The sequence below is a fragment of the Hydra viridissima genome, unplaced genomic scaffold, assembly GCF_058129835.1.
Source record: "Hydra viridissima isolate aposymbiotic clone 2 unplaced genomic scaffold, HvirCarnegie_v1 scaffold_7, whole genome shotgun sequence".
NCBI classification, from domain to species: Eukaryota; Metazoa; Cnidaria; class Hydrozoa; order Anthoathecata; family Hydridae; genus Hydra; species Hydra viridissima.
In genome coordinates this window covers 1649029-1663755 of record NW_028324306.1, presented here as the reverse complement: position 1 = coordinate 1663755, position 14727 = coordinate 1649029, and the positions used below count along the sequence as shown (strand labels likewise).

The window sequence follows — 14727 nt, the reverse complement described above, 5'->3', positions numbered from 1 at the left end:
GGTTAGCTTGTCAAGAATGTTACTCAGAAGCGTCTCAGTTTTGTTTTAGACCAACCAATTTTTTTGAGCTATAGTGAAAGGTTTGTTTATTTTTAAAAAAAAATTTTTAAATGAAGTACAGAAAATCGAATTATATTTGATGATAATGTGAGGATCGTTGCATCTTTCTCGTGCAGCTCTATTATAGGTAAGGGTCTGCGTATCGTTTCATTTCCATATCGTTATGTATATTTCATTTCCATATCCGATATGATATCGGATATCGGTATGATAACGATATGGAAATGAAACGATACGCAGACCCTTATCTATAATAGAGCTGCACGAGAAAGATGCAACGATCCTCACATTATCATCAAATATAATTCGATTTTCTGTACTTCATTTTAAAAAAATTCTGTACTTCATTTTAAAAAAAAAAAGTGTCATCGGAATGATTGCGACGTGATATCGTTATAAGAACTTTAACCGGTAATGTAGTCAGTTTAAATCTCGGTATATATCGGAATGATAACGATACGCAGACCCTTAGTTATAGGCTAACAAGTTTGGTACAAAAAATGTTAAGTGAACGAGGAAAGAGCCACCATTAACTCGTTTTACTTTTCTCAAAAAAAAATTAAATTTGCACATTAACTTTACTTTCGTAAAATTTGTGAATTTTCGGAAATTTCGGCTTTTTATGAAGATTGTATCATTCATAAGAATCAATAAATGAGAATCGAAGCAAAAGTAATGATGATTTGATTAAGAAAACTTTGAGCACATTGGTGGGCAAAAGATCACAAATGAGACATCTCAGTTTCAGAAATTTTGCTTTTTCTGTACACGATAGATTTTCATCTTTATAAAATTCATTTTTTAAAGGCTAGTTCTTAAGTTTCAAAACGTTCAAAAAATCCCGAAAACTTTAAAATTGTTTTCCTCGTGTTAATTATTTGTTTCAGCTTCTGAATTTTTTTTTTTTTTTTTTATTTGAGTACACGGTTTAAATTAAAGCAACTGTTCAGTTGCAGAAACAAACGAGCTCCATCAAAATTGTGGAAATCAATGAGTTTCATCAAGGTTCGACGTCAAAATTTTTCACTAATTTTTTGTTTTATTTGTCGAGGATTTTGTAATATGTTTACGATCATTGAGAATTTGAAACCATTCATCATCAATGTAATTAAAATTATCATTATCATCTGCATATTCTTCATCTTTATCTTCAAAAATTTCGCTTTTTTTTTTTTAATCCTTCAAGTTTCAGTTGTTGTTTTTTTAAATCTTTGAAAGGTTGTTTTTTCAGTTTGGAGAAAAGAGGCAAAAGTTCTTGTTCATATATTTTTTGATGATAAAATTGTAAATGGTCCTCATGTGAATGATGAGACAAGCACACTAGAAACTCTTCATTTGATTGATTCGTTAGCTATATGACTTTACGAAAAAATTCCATACACCAGAGCCTTGTTTTGGGAAAACAAGGCTCTGGTGTATGGAACTTGATTATTATAATTTCCGTTTTCACAAAGAAAAATAAAAAGTTGTTAAATAAATAAACAACGAAAAAACATTCACCAATAAAAATAGAAATTAAAATAACAAAAAGGGAAACTTATTTTACTCAAGATAAAAAGTAAACTAAATAAATTAACTGGTCACTGATTTGCCGTATAAATAAAACTTTAAAATATTAACTTTTCTATTGCAAATTTTCAGCTCGAAATTTATTTAATTTCGAGTTTGATTTTGAATTTTACTAAGTTTGAATTTGAGTTTGAATTTGCTTTGATTTTTATTGAAGACAAAACAAAACAAACAAAAATAAAAACAACGTAAAAACAAGTATTGCATTCTTGATTTGGATTGAATTAATTTAAGCCGATTCGGAATTGAAGACTGTGGATGCTCGATGGATTACTATCTTTTTGTACTCCAAACGTAGATCTAAGCTAAACACTATTTTTATACAGGTTTTTAAATTCTTTTTCACAAGTGATCACTGATATATTCTTGATGATTTAAAAAGAAAAAAGAAAAAATTCGTTTACATATTTTTCAACTTCTTTTGGACTTCGTGAAAATGTTCAATTGCAAAGATCTGTTAAAGCTTTGGGTTACGTTTTATAGTCACTCTTCCGCTCTGTAGACAATTGCATATTTTCAATTCTACTTATCAGAGTACCGAGAAAACAGAAGAAAAAAGAATCACTCTTGTTAATTTCACCTTGTTCACTTTAACTCGCACTCATGCAGAAAAACTATTTTGACAAAATCTTCCAAATAAAGATTTATTTCTAAATCATTTTATGTTAATAATAATAATGCTACTTTTAGTTATGTTTTTATGCTTAAGCTGTTTGTAAAGCTGTATAATAGCGCACGAGGTTAAAATGGCGGAAGACGACGAAAAAATAGTAACTTTCAAAGATTTGGTAATGTTGTTTGCATAATAATTATTTTGAATTAATTAGTAGTTCTGAATGTCAACTGCTTAATAAACTATTATATGATTATATATATTACACAATTTATATAATTAAATTTTCAAATTATTCTCTATATAATTTTTTATTTATAAGCAACTTTTTTTAGCCTGGTTTTTTCACACAAAATTTTACTATTTGTAATAGTTTCTCAATACACCATGCTATCTTAAGTAACAACCATGTATTAAAAGTGTTATTATTAAAGTGAACTACTTATGAATAAAAAATCATATTGCACTGAATTTATTTTGAAAGTGAGAGTAACCTTTCTGTTATATCATTAATTTTTGATAAAATGGAGTTCAAAAATAAAATTTAAAAAAAGAGAGAATGTAAATCAAAAGAATCTTTTTAAAATGTCTTGGTATTAAGTTTTGCTTTTACTGACAATAATGCAAAGTTGGTGTCTCTGAAATTATTTTGAAATTTAAGAAATTTACATAGACATTACAAAGTAAGTTGTGTAAAATTGTTTTTGGACCATGAGCAGAAAATTGGGGACTTCATTTAAAATGAATTCCCCATTTTTCAGCTCATTATTCACTTAATTCAAAATTGCAAATAAAAAAACTTGACAGATTTCAACTTGGTTTTCAAAAGCAACAAGAACTCTTGTCTTCTCTTATTGCAAAGATGGCTGAGCAAATGAAGCTTATTTTTCTATAGCTAATGCAAAACATCCATAAGGTGAAGGAGGTTTTCTTATAAGAAACTTCAAAGAAGTAATTAAAGTTAAAACATAAAACTGCATAAATTGATTACATAATTTTCTATTATGCTGTAAAACTGAGTCCCTCGTTGGAGCCAAAAATTTGATGTATGATTTGTTTAACATTCAATTAAGTTCTTGACAGTTCTACAGATATTCTGTTATGTACGTACATTTGTGTATATTCTGTTATGTATGTACAGGTATCCTTATTAAAATTACTTACAAAATCAATCTTTTTTAACATTACCATTTGAATTTTTTGTTTTAGTTTTTATTTTCAATTGTTCACTTTTTGAAATTGGGTTTGAAATTACTTGTAAAAAATTGATAAAAAGCCTAGAAAAAGCCTAGAGTTTTAGTGTTGAAATTTGCAGGCCAACCTGACCTGGGGGCGAATGTCACTTTGATTTAATGTTCATTAATTTTCTGTCCCAAAAAAAAAACAATGAAATTCCAAATAAAAGACCTGTCTAATATATCTTTTTAGGGAGTGACTGATGTTTTATGTCAATCTTGTTCACGCCTGGGATGGACCAATCCAACAAAAATTCAAATAGAAGCTATACCTTTAGCTTTAGAAGGTAAGAGAGAATATTTTAAAAATATCACCTGCTGTATAGAAAATTTCTTTAAAAATATGTTAGCCCAGTTATACAATCATTTAGTTAAGTTAAATATTCGGTTGTTTTTTAAAGGTTGTTGGTTGTTTTTACAACATCACATTTAAGGATTAAGATCATGGAATAAATTTTGTTTATTTTGAATGTTCTTTAAAATTAAATTTACAATTATTCAAAAATCATATGTTCTATTTATCTTCATAGCAGAAAAACTTTAACAGTATATGTAAATAGACCATCAACTAACCTTCTTGTGTCTGCCATTTTTTAAGAATGTTTATGTTTGCAGTTATTTTGCAGTAGGAAAAATTTTTAAATTATTGTTGCTTAAAAAAGGAAAGGATATTATTGGGTTAGCTGAGACAGGTTCTGGGAAGACTGGTGCATTTGCTCTTCCTGTCTTGCAAACATTACTCGATAACCCTCAAAGACTTTATGCACTCGTTATTACACCTACCAGGTAATTTTCATTTTATAATTAAATTTTCATAGTTTTGATTATACTTATATAATTTGATGATATCATAAAATGTAATGATTCATTTATAATTGTTTAACTTGATAATTCATTATAATAGTAATATATAGACATAGTAGATTGTATGTTTTTACATGAAAAAAACATTATACTTAGTCTATGTAAGTAATTTAATAATTATAAGTATTTCTTTTAGTTTTGGTGTTAAAACATTTATATAAAGTGTATGATAAGCATTAAAATAAAGGAAAATTGACCTAAGTCAGCTCTGTGTGTAAGTTGAGGGCACGTTTTTAACACATTCTAAATCTCTTAAAGTCTTGATTCCAATATATACAGTAATTTAGTTTTTAAAAAATCCTTTTAAATGTACATGTTGTGTTGGTCTGAAATCGTTGTGTTAATTCTAAACTAAACTTTTACTAGAGAATTAGCTTTTCAAATTTCTGAGCAGTTTGAAGCTCTGGGTTCATCAATTGGAATAAAATGTGGTATGTATTGCATTTTTTCAAGTAAATATGGGTGAGTTATTTACATTTAAAGGTGATAAAGTATGATGCCAGTGTTATTAATTTTTTTTTTTTTTTTTTTTTCCCTTCTCTATTTTTTTCGAATTTTGTTTTTTTTTCCTTTTCTTATGTTCTATTTTGTATTATGTTTAATAATGAAAATGTCATCATGTAATTAAGTTAATATGGTAGAATATGAAGAGTCTTTTTGCCAGTATGGACTGCCAACTGTAACTACTGCATTAAGTATATGCTTTTATTTTTTTCCTTAGCGGTCATAGTTGGTGGAATTGATCAGATGACACAAAGTTTGGCTCTCACTAAGAAGCCTCATATTATTATAGGTTGGATATTTTGCACATTTGATTATTTTTTGAATTTTATAAGTATATTTAGGTAGATTCTAACTTGGATTAAATTTGTGTTATCCAACATTCCACATTATGAGCTTGTTGTTACTGTAAATAAATAAAAAGTTTTTCTAAATATATTTTTGTATTAATTGGAAAATATGATTTAATTAGCAACACCTGGTCGGTTGGTGGATCATTTGGAGAATACAAAAGGTTTCAACTTACGATCCTTAAAGTATTTGGTAAAATAATTTTTTTCATGTCTCATAGGCAAAAGATTTTTTACATTATATCTTGTAGGTGTGCAAATGTTATTTGTAATGACAGTTAAGATAGTTTGATAGTTAATTTTAAAGAAAAAAATGGTTAAATAGCTAAACTTTATGGTAAGAAAAGTCTTCAATAACCTTTCATTAAAAGGTTATCACCTCGTTGTTGATACAAATGTTTTTGTGTTCTTTTTGGGTTGTTAATGTCATTTTTTAACTTTGTCCAATATGTTGTTTTTTGAATTTAAAACACATTTTTGAAAGGTAAAAGATTTTCTTTATATTATATCCTGTATGATAAAGTTAAATAATTTCCAAATAAGTCACTCAAAAAGTACTTAAATCATATTTTGATCATAATTACAAAATAGTTAATCAGATATATAAAATAATATTTCAATCATTTTGTTCAGATGTTCAAATGGACTAAATATGTCAGCGCCACTTTTCAGAAATGTGCTACATGATAAACAATACATACAGTGGCCAAGCCTAAGTTGTTCCATAAATAATTTATTGCAAAAATCAGCCATTTTAATGTAGTCCATTAACCAACCAAAGATGACTAGATAATAACTCCATGAGATATAACACTAAGACTTTGGTAGAAATAGAGTAATGATTAAATTTTTTTAAATTTCTCTCCATAAGTATCCATCCTCCCCACTCACCACTCCTGGAGAATCAGTGGTCTAAATTATGAGTAATCCATTGATTTTTGTTGGGAATTGTTTGTAATCTTTTTATATTTTTTGTTGTTAGATAATGGATGAAGCTGACAGGATCCTAAACATGGATTTTGAGGAAGAGGTTGAAGATGTTAATGATATAGATTTAATAGTAGCTAAACTAATATTAGCTAATTTAACATTTGTAATTTAAATCTTTTTGACTTTGCACTGCACTTAAACTATTACTTGACCTTTAGGTAAACAAGATTTTAAAAGTTATACCAAAAGAGAGGAATACTTATCTTTTTTCTGCAACCATGACAAAAAAAGTTGCAAAGTTACAGAGAGCTTCTTTAAGAAACCCAGTAAAAGTTGAAGTTTCCACCAAGTAAGTTTTTTTTCATATCTTATGAACAAATGCTTTTTTCCTAAATTCCTAAATTCTGAAAACAGTTTGTATTTCTATTAAAAGGTTTCAAACAGTGGATAAACTTCAACAAAGTTACATATTCATTCCTAATAAATTCAAGGTAAAAAAAAAATTTCTTTTTTTTTTTTGTAGATTTTAAATAAGACATTTTTTTTTTATGAAAATTATTAACTTTGTATATATAATTAGCATGAAAGTATCATAGAAACAGCACATAATGCAACAGTGAAATATTACATAGATCAATCTGTTTGGTATAAATATTAAATGTGTTCGGAATGTAATGTAAAAATGTTTTATTTAAAAAAATATTTTAAACTTTATTGCATTTGTTTAATATTTTTTTTGTTTAATATTTTTTTTTTTTTTTTTTTTTTTTTTTTTTTTTTGTATAACACATTTTGTGGAACATTTGATTAAATATTTGTTTTTAAATTTGTTTTTATGATCATTATTTAATGACAAATTTTCTTAAAGTTTTTTTTTGCAACCTTTAAATGTTCAATCTAATGAAAATTATAAATGATATTTTGGATTTTGTAAATTTTTATGTTGTAATTTTGTATCAGAAAAGTTTATTTGAAATGTGTACATAGTTCCATTAAAAGTTTCTATAAAAGCAATAAACATAATTTCTTGGAAACTTTTGAATAAAGTGCTAATTTGACCCAATCTTTAAAATCTTTAATGTATGTGTTAGCAGACATTATGTGATAACCAAGGTTTGAAAATCAGATTAAATGTAAAATTTTTTTTTTTTTTTTTTTTATATAAAATTTCAACATATATTCTCAGGCTGCTTTTGATGATTCAGTATATTTAAGTAATTTCAATCTTGGCTCAGTACATTATCATTTTTTTGTGTATATCTGTCATGACTGTGTTCTTGAGCAAGGTGACTAAATCATTAGTATCTGTCTTGAAAGAAAAAACAAAATCTTACGATAAATAACCAGCTTAAAAATAGATGTTGGCCATACTTTTAATTGGTTCAGTTGTTAAAAATAAAAAAGCGATTTCTGTCTTTGATTATGTAACTGAAGCACTCTTAATAGATTATATTTTTTATAGTTTTATAATATTACTAGCACTGCTTGAAAAAGATCCACATTTTTCCATGCTTGGAAAGTTATATTATATTTTTCAAATAAAATTCTGGAAATGTCTAGAAAAATTTCAGCTAAAAATGAATATCTTTTTTTTTTTTTCCAGTTTTTAATCTATTACCTCTAAAATAAGAACTAACATAAAAAAGGTTAAACAAGCCTTACTAACTCCTTCCAAATTCTTATCTTACAAACCTTGTAAAGAAAAAAAATAAATGAGATTTCTTTTCTTTTTATTAAATAGATAAGGATTTAAACTATTGTCAAATTTTGCATTAAGTAATATATTATAAGAAGATCTGCTACTTTCAGGCTGTAGATAAGGTAATTTTTGGTAAAACAAAGCTTTTCCGTAGAATAATTTTTTTTTTTTTTAAATAATATGCTGTACATAAACTAGACTCTTCTGTGTCTAATTTATGTATAACATTTTATCAATAAAAAAGTTACCTAAGATTGAATTTCCATGATTATCTGAATGAGTAATCAGTAATGTGTAGTTATGGTAATTATGATGCACTTGTTTTTGGCATTCAAAATAATAACTGACTGGTCACTGAGAACAGGAATTCCATATTAATGAATACTTATGCCTAGGAATATTAACAAATAAGTTGTATAAATAAAGAAATGATTTTTTGACTTGATATATCAACTCTTTATCAAGATTTATCAAGTTTATTGTTGTACTAAGTCTACATAAGATGTCAAGTATTAAAGTTGGGTCTAACTAACTATTCTAAAACTGTGTATCAAATTTTTATTGGAACTTTTATATTTAACCCCATGTTAAAAAATTGTTAATTAACTTTTAATCTTATTTAGGATTGTTATTTAGTTTCAATACTCAATGATTTGGCTGGTAATTCATTTATCATTTTTTGTGGTACCTGCAATAATGTGCAAAGGTAATCTATTGTTTTCACTTGATTTTGAATAAAAAATATTCTCCATTACTTTGATAAAGGTCTTTTATTAACAATGGCTTTAGGAATAATTTACAAATGGTTTTGTGAATATAGTTTATGTGGAAATTATAATTTAAGTGGAAAAATGATGTTATAAAAAAAATCTTATTTGATAAGGATAAAAGTACTAGTAATAATTAACCTAAATGTAACTATCTATATTTCTTGATACATATATATTTTTAATTTTCGATTGGTTACTATGAAGTAGTAAAAAATTAAAAATAAAAAAAAGTAAAATGTTCTAAAAAAAATTTCAATTTTTTAAAAATGTTTATTTTAACATTAGGGTTTGTTTATTATTGCGCCATCTTGGCTTTCATGCCGTGCCGTTGCACGGTCAAATGACACAGGTATCTGCTGAATTTTGAAAAAATGTGTATATTTTCATACATTGTCACTTATTTTTCTAAAGTATCACTGGTTACTATTTTATTTTCAGGCAAAGCGATTGGGTGCTTTAAACAAATATAAATCTAAGTCACGAACAATTCTAATTGCCACTGATGTAGCAAGTCGTGGATTGGATATTCCTCACGTTGATATTGTTATTAATTTCGATATTCCGACACATTCAAAAGTAAGTCTTTGAATTTTAGTAAAATACACATTTTCTACGGTTAAGCGAAATCATTAATCCAATCGTAGAAAAAATGAAACTTTCCAGAATTGCATCTTGTTTATTTCTATTATGTTTATTTATCTCTTTAAAATTCCGAAAATTTACCAAGAAATAAATTAAAAAAATGTTGATTTGTAAAAATATTTCAGGATTATATACATAGAGTAGGAAGAACTGCACGTGCTGGTCGTTCAGGAAGATCCATTACTTTTGTAACTCAGTGAGTGATCCTTTTGTTAAGTCTTAATTACACGGTGTAAAAAATCGGAGAAAAAATGCTGATGTTTTTGCAACTCGTTTACATAGATATGATGTCGAATTGTACCAAAGAATTGAACAGTTAATTGGAAAGAAGTTGCCGTTGCACCCAATGGTAGAAGAAGAAGTAATGCTTTTAGTTGAGAGGGTTACGGAAGCGCAGAGATATGCTAAAATGGTGAGGTTCATTTTCTCTTTAATTAAAACTTGAAATCGCAATTAATCTTAATGTTGTTGTTGCTTTTGTTTGTTTTTTTGATTTGTTTTTTTTTGTTTTTTTGAAACTCTGGTTTTATTTACTAAAATAAAAATAATAAGTTTTTGTTTTGAAGTTCTCTTTGAATAATTTTTAACGGATAAGTCCTCTTTGAATAACTCTTTTAACGGATAAGTCCTCTTTGAATAATTTTTAACGGATTTTTTTTTTTTCCAAAAAATTCGAATGGGAAAATATATATGCCTCATACTAATCCTTGTATCTACTATTAACTTTCTATGAATTTTAATCGTTTGATTATTCGTTGTTTTTGATAGGAGTTGAAACAAGTACATGAAACCAAGCGTAAAACAATCGACATTGACGACGATGAAAACACGACAACGGTTATCAATAAAAAAATGAAAATAGAAGATAAAAAATTTAAAAAAGGAACGGGGAAGTTCAAACACAAAAAGAAGTTACATAACGGATGACAATTTTATTTCTGAGTATAATTCGATATTGCACTAAACGAATTCATCTTAAGCTGGATCTGAAAGAAATACAGTTTCTCGGTTAAGTGCGCGCCACTTACAAAAGCGCGCGATATAGAACTTGAAGCAAGAAGAGAAACTTCCTTCCACGCACGCACGCACGTTGAAAAATAATAGGTTATACTTAACTATAAAAATAGGTTATACGTGAGTTTCAACTGTTTTTTTTTTTTCCTTTTGTAAAATTAACTTAGCCGCTGCATTATGTATTTATACTTAACTTTTAAGTGAAAAATTTTAAACGGTCCTCAATTGACCATTAAACATCTTAAATCTAATCTCATGTCAGCTGAATAGAGTTACTGTAACTTACATGTCAGCTGAATAGATTTTCAGTGTCAAGACAGTGATGATTGAAGAATTGTATTTGCTGTTATTTGGAAACCAGTTTTGGGACTGGAATAGCCTATAATTAGATAAGAAATAGGATAAGGTGGTTGTTAAGGTGATCATTGTAATATTTTTAAATTGCCCAGTTTTTTGATGATCTTTTAGCAGGGCATCACATTTTTTGTATTAGTTATTAGATGGTTAAGAATGTCGCTGAAGGAAATTAATTTCCCTTGGTTAATTTATTTTTAATTCGTGTTTTGCTCACAACAGAGTACCAAAAACATGAACCAGCTGACAATTAAACTCCTTTTTTTCTAATGATAGGTGTAGGAGTTTTTATAGGTGTTGTAGAAATGAAAGGTGATGAAACGTGGAAATATGGCTAACAGGCATAATATCGTAACCAAATTAGTTTGGCAAGTTCAGTTGATCATTTTTCGAAATTTATCACTATTTTATGTACCTCCAAAACATCTTTTTTTACACAATATAAGATCCACATTTTAGTTAGCTTTTGATGATAAATTATAACAAAACAAGTTTTAATTACAAAAAATGACGTTCTTTTTCTGTAAAGTTCGCAAAAGTTGGTTAAAACAAATGGGCTGTTTACCGTGGATAATACTTTTCAAAACGCACAGTAGAAAAAATAGTTTGCATTCTATTAAAGAAGATTTCAGGAGAGCTTTTTCATATTTCACTTTAAATTAGTCAAACTCAGTTGTTTTTAAGGAAACGGAGGTTTACGTTTTTGACTCACCCTCTACCACAACCATCTTACTTACGAAGATTATACCCACAATAGTGAATAAGAACACGGATTTTTAGCAAGTAAATTCATGGGCTCTTAGTGTAACTGTCCAAAGATTCAAATGGAATTAACAAAGTTTGGGCAGAGTACCAAAAAAATAACGGACTTACTTTAAGTCGGTACTTTACCATTGATCAATGAATGAAAAGATTAAGCTAGACAAACTTTATTATGAGATTTATTTGATACATGGAAAGCTGAAATAAGTAATATTACTCGCTTGACACTAAGTAGTTTGCTTGTTAATACTTGATTTTCCACAAGCTTCTTATACAATCAAGTGAATATACATGCATATGTATACTCACTTGATTTTTTTTTTAAAAAGGTTTAACGTTCTCATAAGTTATTGCTATTTTGAAAATGTATGTATTTTAAGTCTTTAGACAGATATATATTTTATTATTATTATTATTATTTTTATTATTATTATTATTATTATTATTATTATTATTATTATTATTATTATTATTATTATTATTATTATTATTATTATTATTATTATTATTATTATTATCATTACTATTATTTTGATAGTACGCTCAAAGAACATATTGAATTAAGATTTATATTAGATATAAGTTCATACAAACTTAACAAAAACGAAAATTTCAAAAAAAATAATGACAATATATTACTCTATGTAACTTTTTTTCTAGCACTTGATAAAGTCAAAATACGGTAAAGGTTCGTTATTTTGAATATTCCTAATTTAGATTATTTGCAGTTTCAAACAAAGTTTTAAGAAACTCACAGGTTATTTCACTTATTTTGATTTCTGTTATTTTGAACGTTTTGCTATTTCGAACATTTTTTCTGGCGCCATGTCAAAAATACCATTCTTTTATTCGAACTTTTGAGGGAAGTTGAGTGAAAACAACAAATTGTGTTAGAAATTTAATTTAATGCATATCATTTCTGATGTTATTAAGTACAAATTACTTTACACTCTCAACAGTGTAAAGAAATTTGAATGCAATATAGAACTTCGAATATCTAAACTAGGCGTCCAAAATTCTACATAACGTTTAAATATTTCGTACTTTGTGTGTGTATATTCTATAAAGAATTTTTACTTTTAAACGAAATCAAGATGTTGATACTGAACAAAAGACAGGAGGTTCACAAGCCTCTGCGAGAAAAAGCTCATCTACTAATAGCACTAGAGCAGCTTTAAAATTTTAGTTCGTTGTAAAATGCGAGGAATTTCAGATATAGTGTTTATATGTTAAAGAAGCATAGACAAACCAAAGATAAAAATTGAGTTAATACATTAACATAAGGCAAACGCACCAGCGGCGGATACAGAAATATTATTCAGGCGGGTCTCAATTTAACATGTAATAATGTTAAATAGAGTACTATATCCTTAGACTGAGCTTTAAAAGTATTTATTTCTTCATAAATAAATTTGAAAAAAAAGGTTAAGTTCTTCTTTAGAACCGTAACGTTACTGATCAGTTATTTTTGTCTTTAACCAATATTCGCGTTTAAATAAAAACCTCGAATTAAGTTTAATATAAACAAGAAGCGTACTGTTTGCGTGATAAAATTACACCCGAAATGGAACTTCTCTTCGGTCAAAATTTCTGGTGATCTGGGTTGAGACTCCCTCTCCCCCTAAATCACCCTCAGATAGACGCGGAATAGACTCGGAGGTCTTTAAGTTTGCGTGAGGGAGAAGTTGGTATCGTAGTATGAGAGTGAACAAATTTGGAACAATTTAAGTACCTTTATCCTGAAAATTTTCATTTTTATGGGGCAACACAGCAATTGGATTTTGATATAATTTTTACTTTGGTTATTTGCTCTCAGCAAGAGAATTAGCGTTAGTGATTTTTCATCAAGTAATAAATATGAAGAGCACTATTGCACTTCAAAACAATAGCAAAACAAAAAGAGGCACCAGTCGCAGTTATTATGATTTGTTTTTGTGTGATTCCATATGAGATTACCATGATCCAGTTGATTTACATTTTGGTCTTAAAATATTTGTAATAAAACTTATTTAGAAGTTTATTCTGTGGTAAAAATTGTTAGGGAATTTCCTATTGAAATTGTTTGGGAATTTCCTATTGAAATTGTTTGGGAATTTCCTATTGAAATTGTTTGGGAATTTCCTATTTAGTGTAAATTTTCTATATTTATTTTAAATGCTAAAAAAAAAAATCTTGTTTTTTTATGTTTTTAAAATCCAATTTTTTAAAATCGAAATGTTTTTGATAACATATCTTAAGATCTGCTTTTAAAAAATGGTCTTGGTCATCCAGTTCTTTAAAAATGATTTTAGAAAAAACCTGTTATTGTGCTTTACAATGTGTGTTCTCGAACATTTACTCAGTTTTAGTATGGAATGGTAACTGTTTTGGATATAACAATGCAACATACTCGGTCAGACATTACTCTTTCATTATAACTAACTTTTCACTTATTATTAAAAGCTCCTCACTAGAAAGGTGTTGTGCAGCTTTTCACCAACTTTTGAGGTGCACAGCGTTAAGTATGACCATGTAAATCTACGATTGAACCGTAAATAGTAAACAGCAACTCAAAATTCATGTTTTTTTATTTTTAAGTAGTAGAGAAAATGTTTAGCTTCCATTTATTTGAAACATGACTTTCATGACTTTACTTATGGTTAGTTTTTTTTTTTATTTATGTATTTATATATTAGTTTTAAACCTATACAAATAAAAACAATGATAATAAAAAAAAGCAGTCCAAATTCAGTCTTTCAATGGTAATGAGTTCAAGGAACTAGGTTCAGATGAATTGTATGTTATGTGACGTAAGTAAACCTTCTTATTTATCCTAAAACTTTTCGGCATTCTTTGCATTCAGCAAAACTCCATTTAATTCGATTTATATTTTTTTATCTTTTTTCTAACTGCCCAAAAATGATTACCAAACGCGATCCAAACTAATATTAGCAAACGAGATTCAACGTTGAATGCGTTTTTTTAATTCCATTTAACAAGAATGCAATCGCATTTCGCTCAACGGGCAAGCTACTATTAGTAAAAATTGAGAGAATCGCATTAAAAAATCGCATTACAGTTGTTACCTCCTACTTGAAGGGTGAAAATGATTTACTAATGTTGCTATCAAACTTTTTGCACGAAAAAAGTTCTTTGAAGGCCCTAAGTCTATTAGAGTTAAAGAAGTTCCATAGAGTTTTTACCTGATTTACTTTTGTATACGAAAAACACCCCTAGGACTGAAATCTTCAGCTTATTAACTCCTCAGGATAAAAAAAAAATCTTTTTCTTAAAATGATTATCTGGGAAGTGAAATTCCTGTTGGGTTATACTCCTTGAGGGTTTTAATCCGAGGGTAACTTTTAGAGAGTTAATGCCATGGAAA

The 14727-nt window shown here is 27.5% G+C and overlaps 3 protein-coding genes across 8 annotated transcripts in view; all 3 read left to right on the top strand.

Annotated features, from left to right (window-relative positions):
• The window catches only part of LOC145184630 (putative sodium-coupled neutral amino acid transporter 10), a 175894-nt gene that overhangs the window by 79953 nt on the left and 81214 nt on the right, over positions 1-14727 (top strand). The gene's annotated exons all lie outside the window — the stretch shown is intronic.
• Positions 1-14727, top strand: part of LOC145184712 (exportin-6-like) — a 138534-nt gene that overhangs the window by 79953 nt on the left and 43854 nt on the right. The gene's annotated exons all lie outside the window — the stretch shown is intronic.
• LOC145184388 (putative ATP-dependent RNA helicase DDX47) lies at positions 2135-10788 on the top strand. 2 transcript variants are annotated; one of them, XM_090092248.1, is made up of 15 exons: positions 2135-2417; positions 3671-3764; positions 4140-4263; positions 4708-4772; positions 5063-5134; positions 5315-5385; positions 6175-6222; positions 6341-6471; positions 6556-6613; positions 8445-8527; positions 8877-8940; positions 9030-9167; positions 9359-9429; positions 9516-9645; positions 10002-10788. In XM_090092248.1, the coding sequence occupies exons 1-15, from the start codon at positions 2376-2378 to the stop codon at positions 10158-10160; spliced, it is 1350 nt and encodes a 449-aa protein (XP_089948374.1). In that variant the 5' UTR covers positions 2135-2375; the 3' UTR covers positions 10161-10788. The 2 variants fall into 2 exon arrangements, 1 of the variants encoding a protein (XP_089948374.1); XR_016453916.1 differs by having other exon boundaries at positions 2139-2417; positions 8458-8527.

Bases quoted from the DNA above. Each gene is read 5' to 3' on its own strand.
- LOC145184388 (XM_090092248.1), top strand. From the start codon at position 2,376: ATGGCGGAAGACGACGAAAAAATAGTAACTTTCAAAGATTTG. The intron at 9,168-9,358 runs GTAAGTCTTTGA...AAAATATTTCAG, and splicing joins ATATTCCGACACATTCAAAA to GATTATATACATAGAGTAGG. The intron at 9,430-9,515 runs GTGAGTGATCCT...TCGTTTACATAG, and splicing joins TCCATTACTTTTGTAACTCA to ATATGATGTCGAATTGTACC.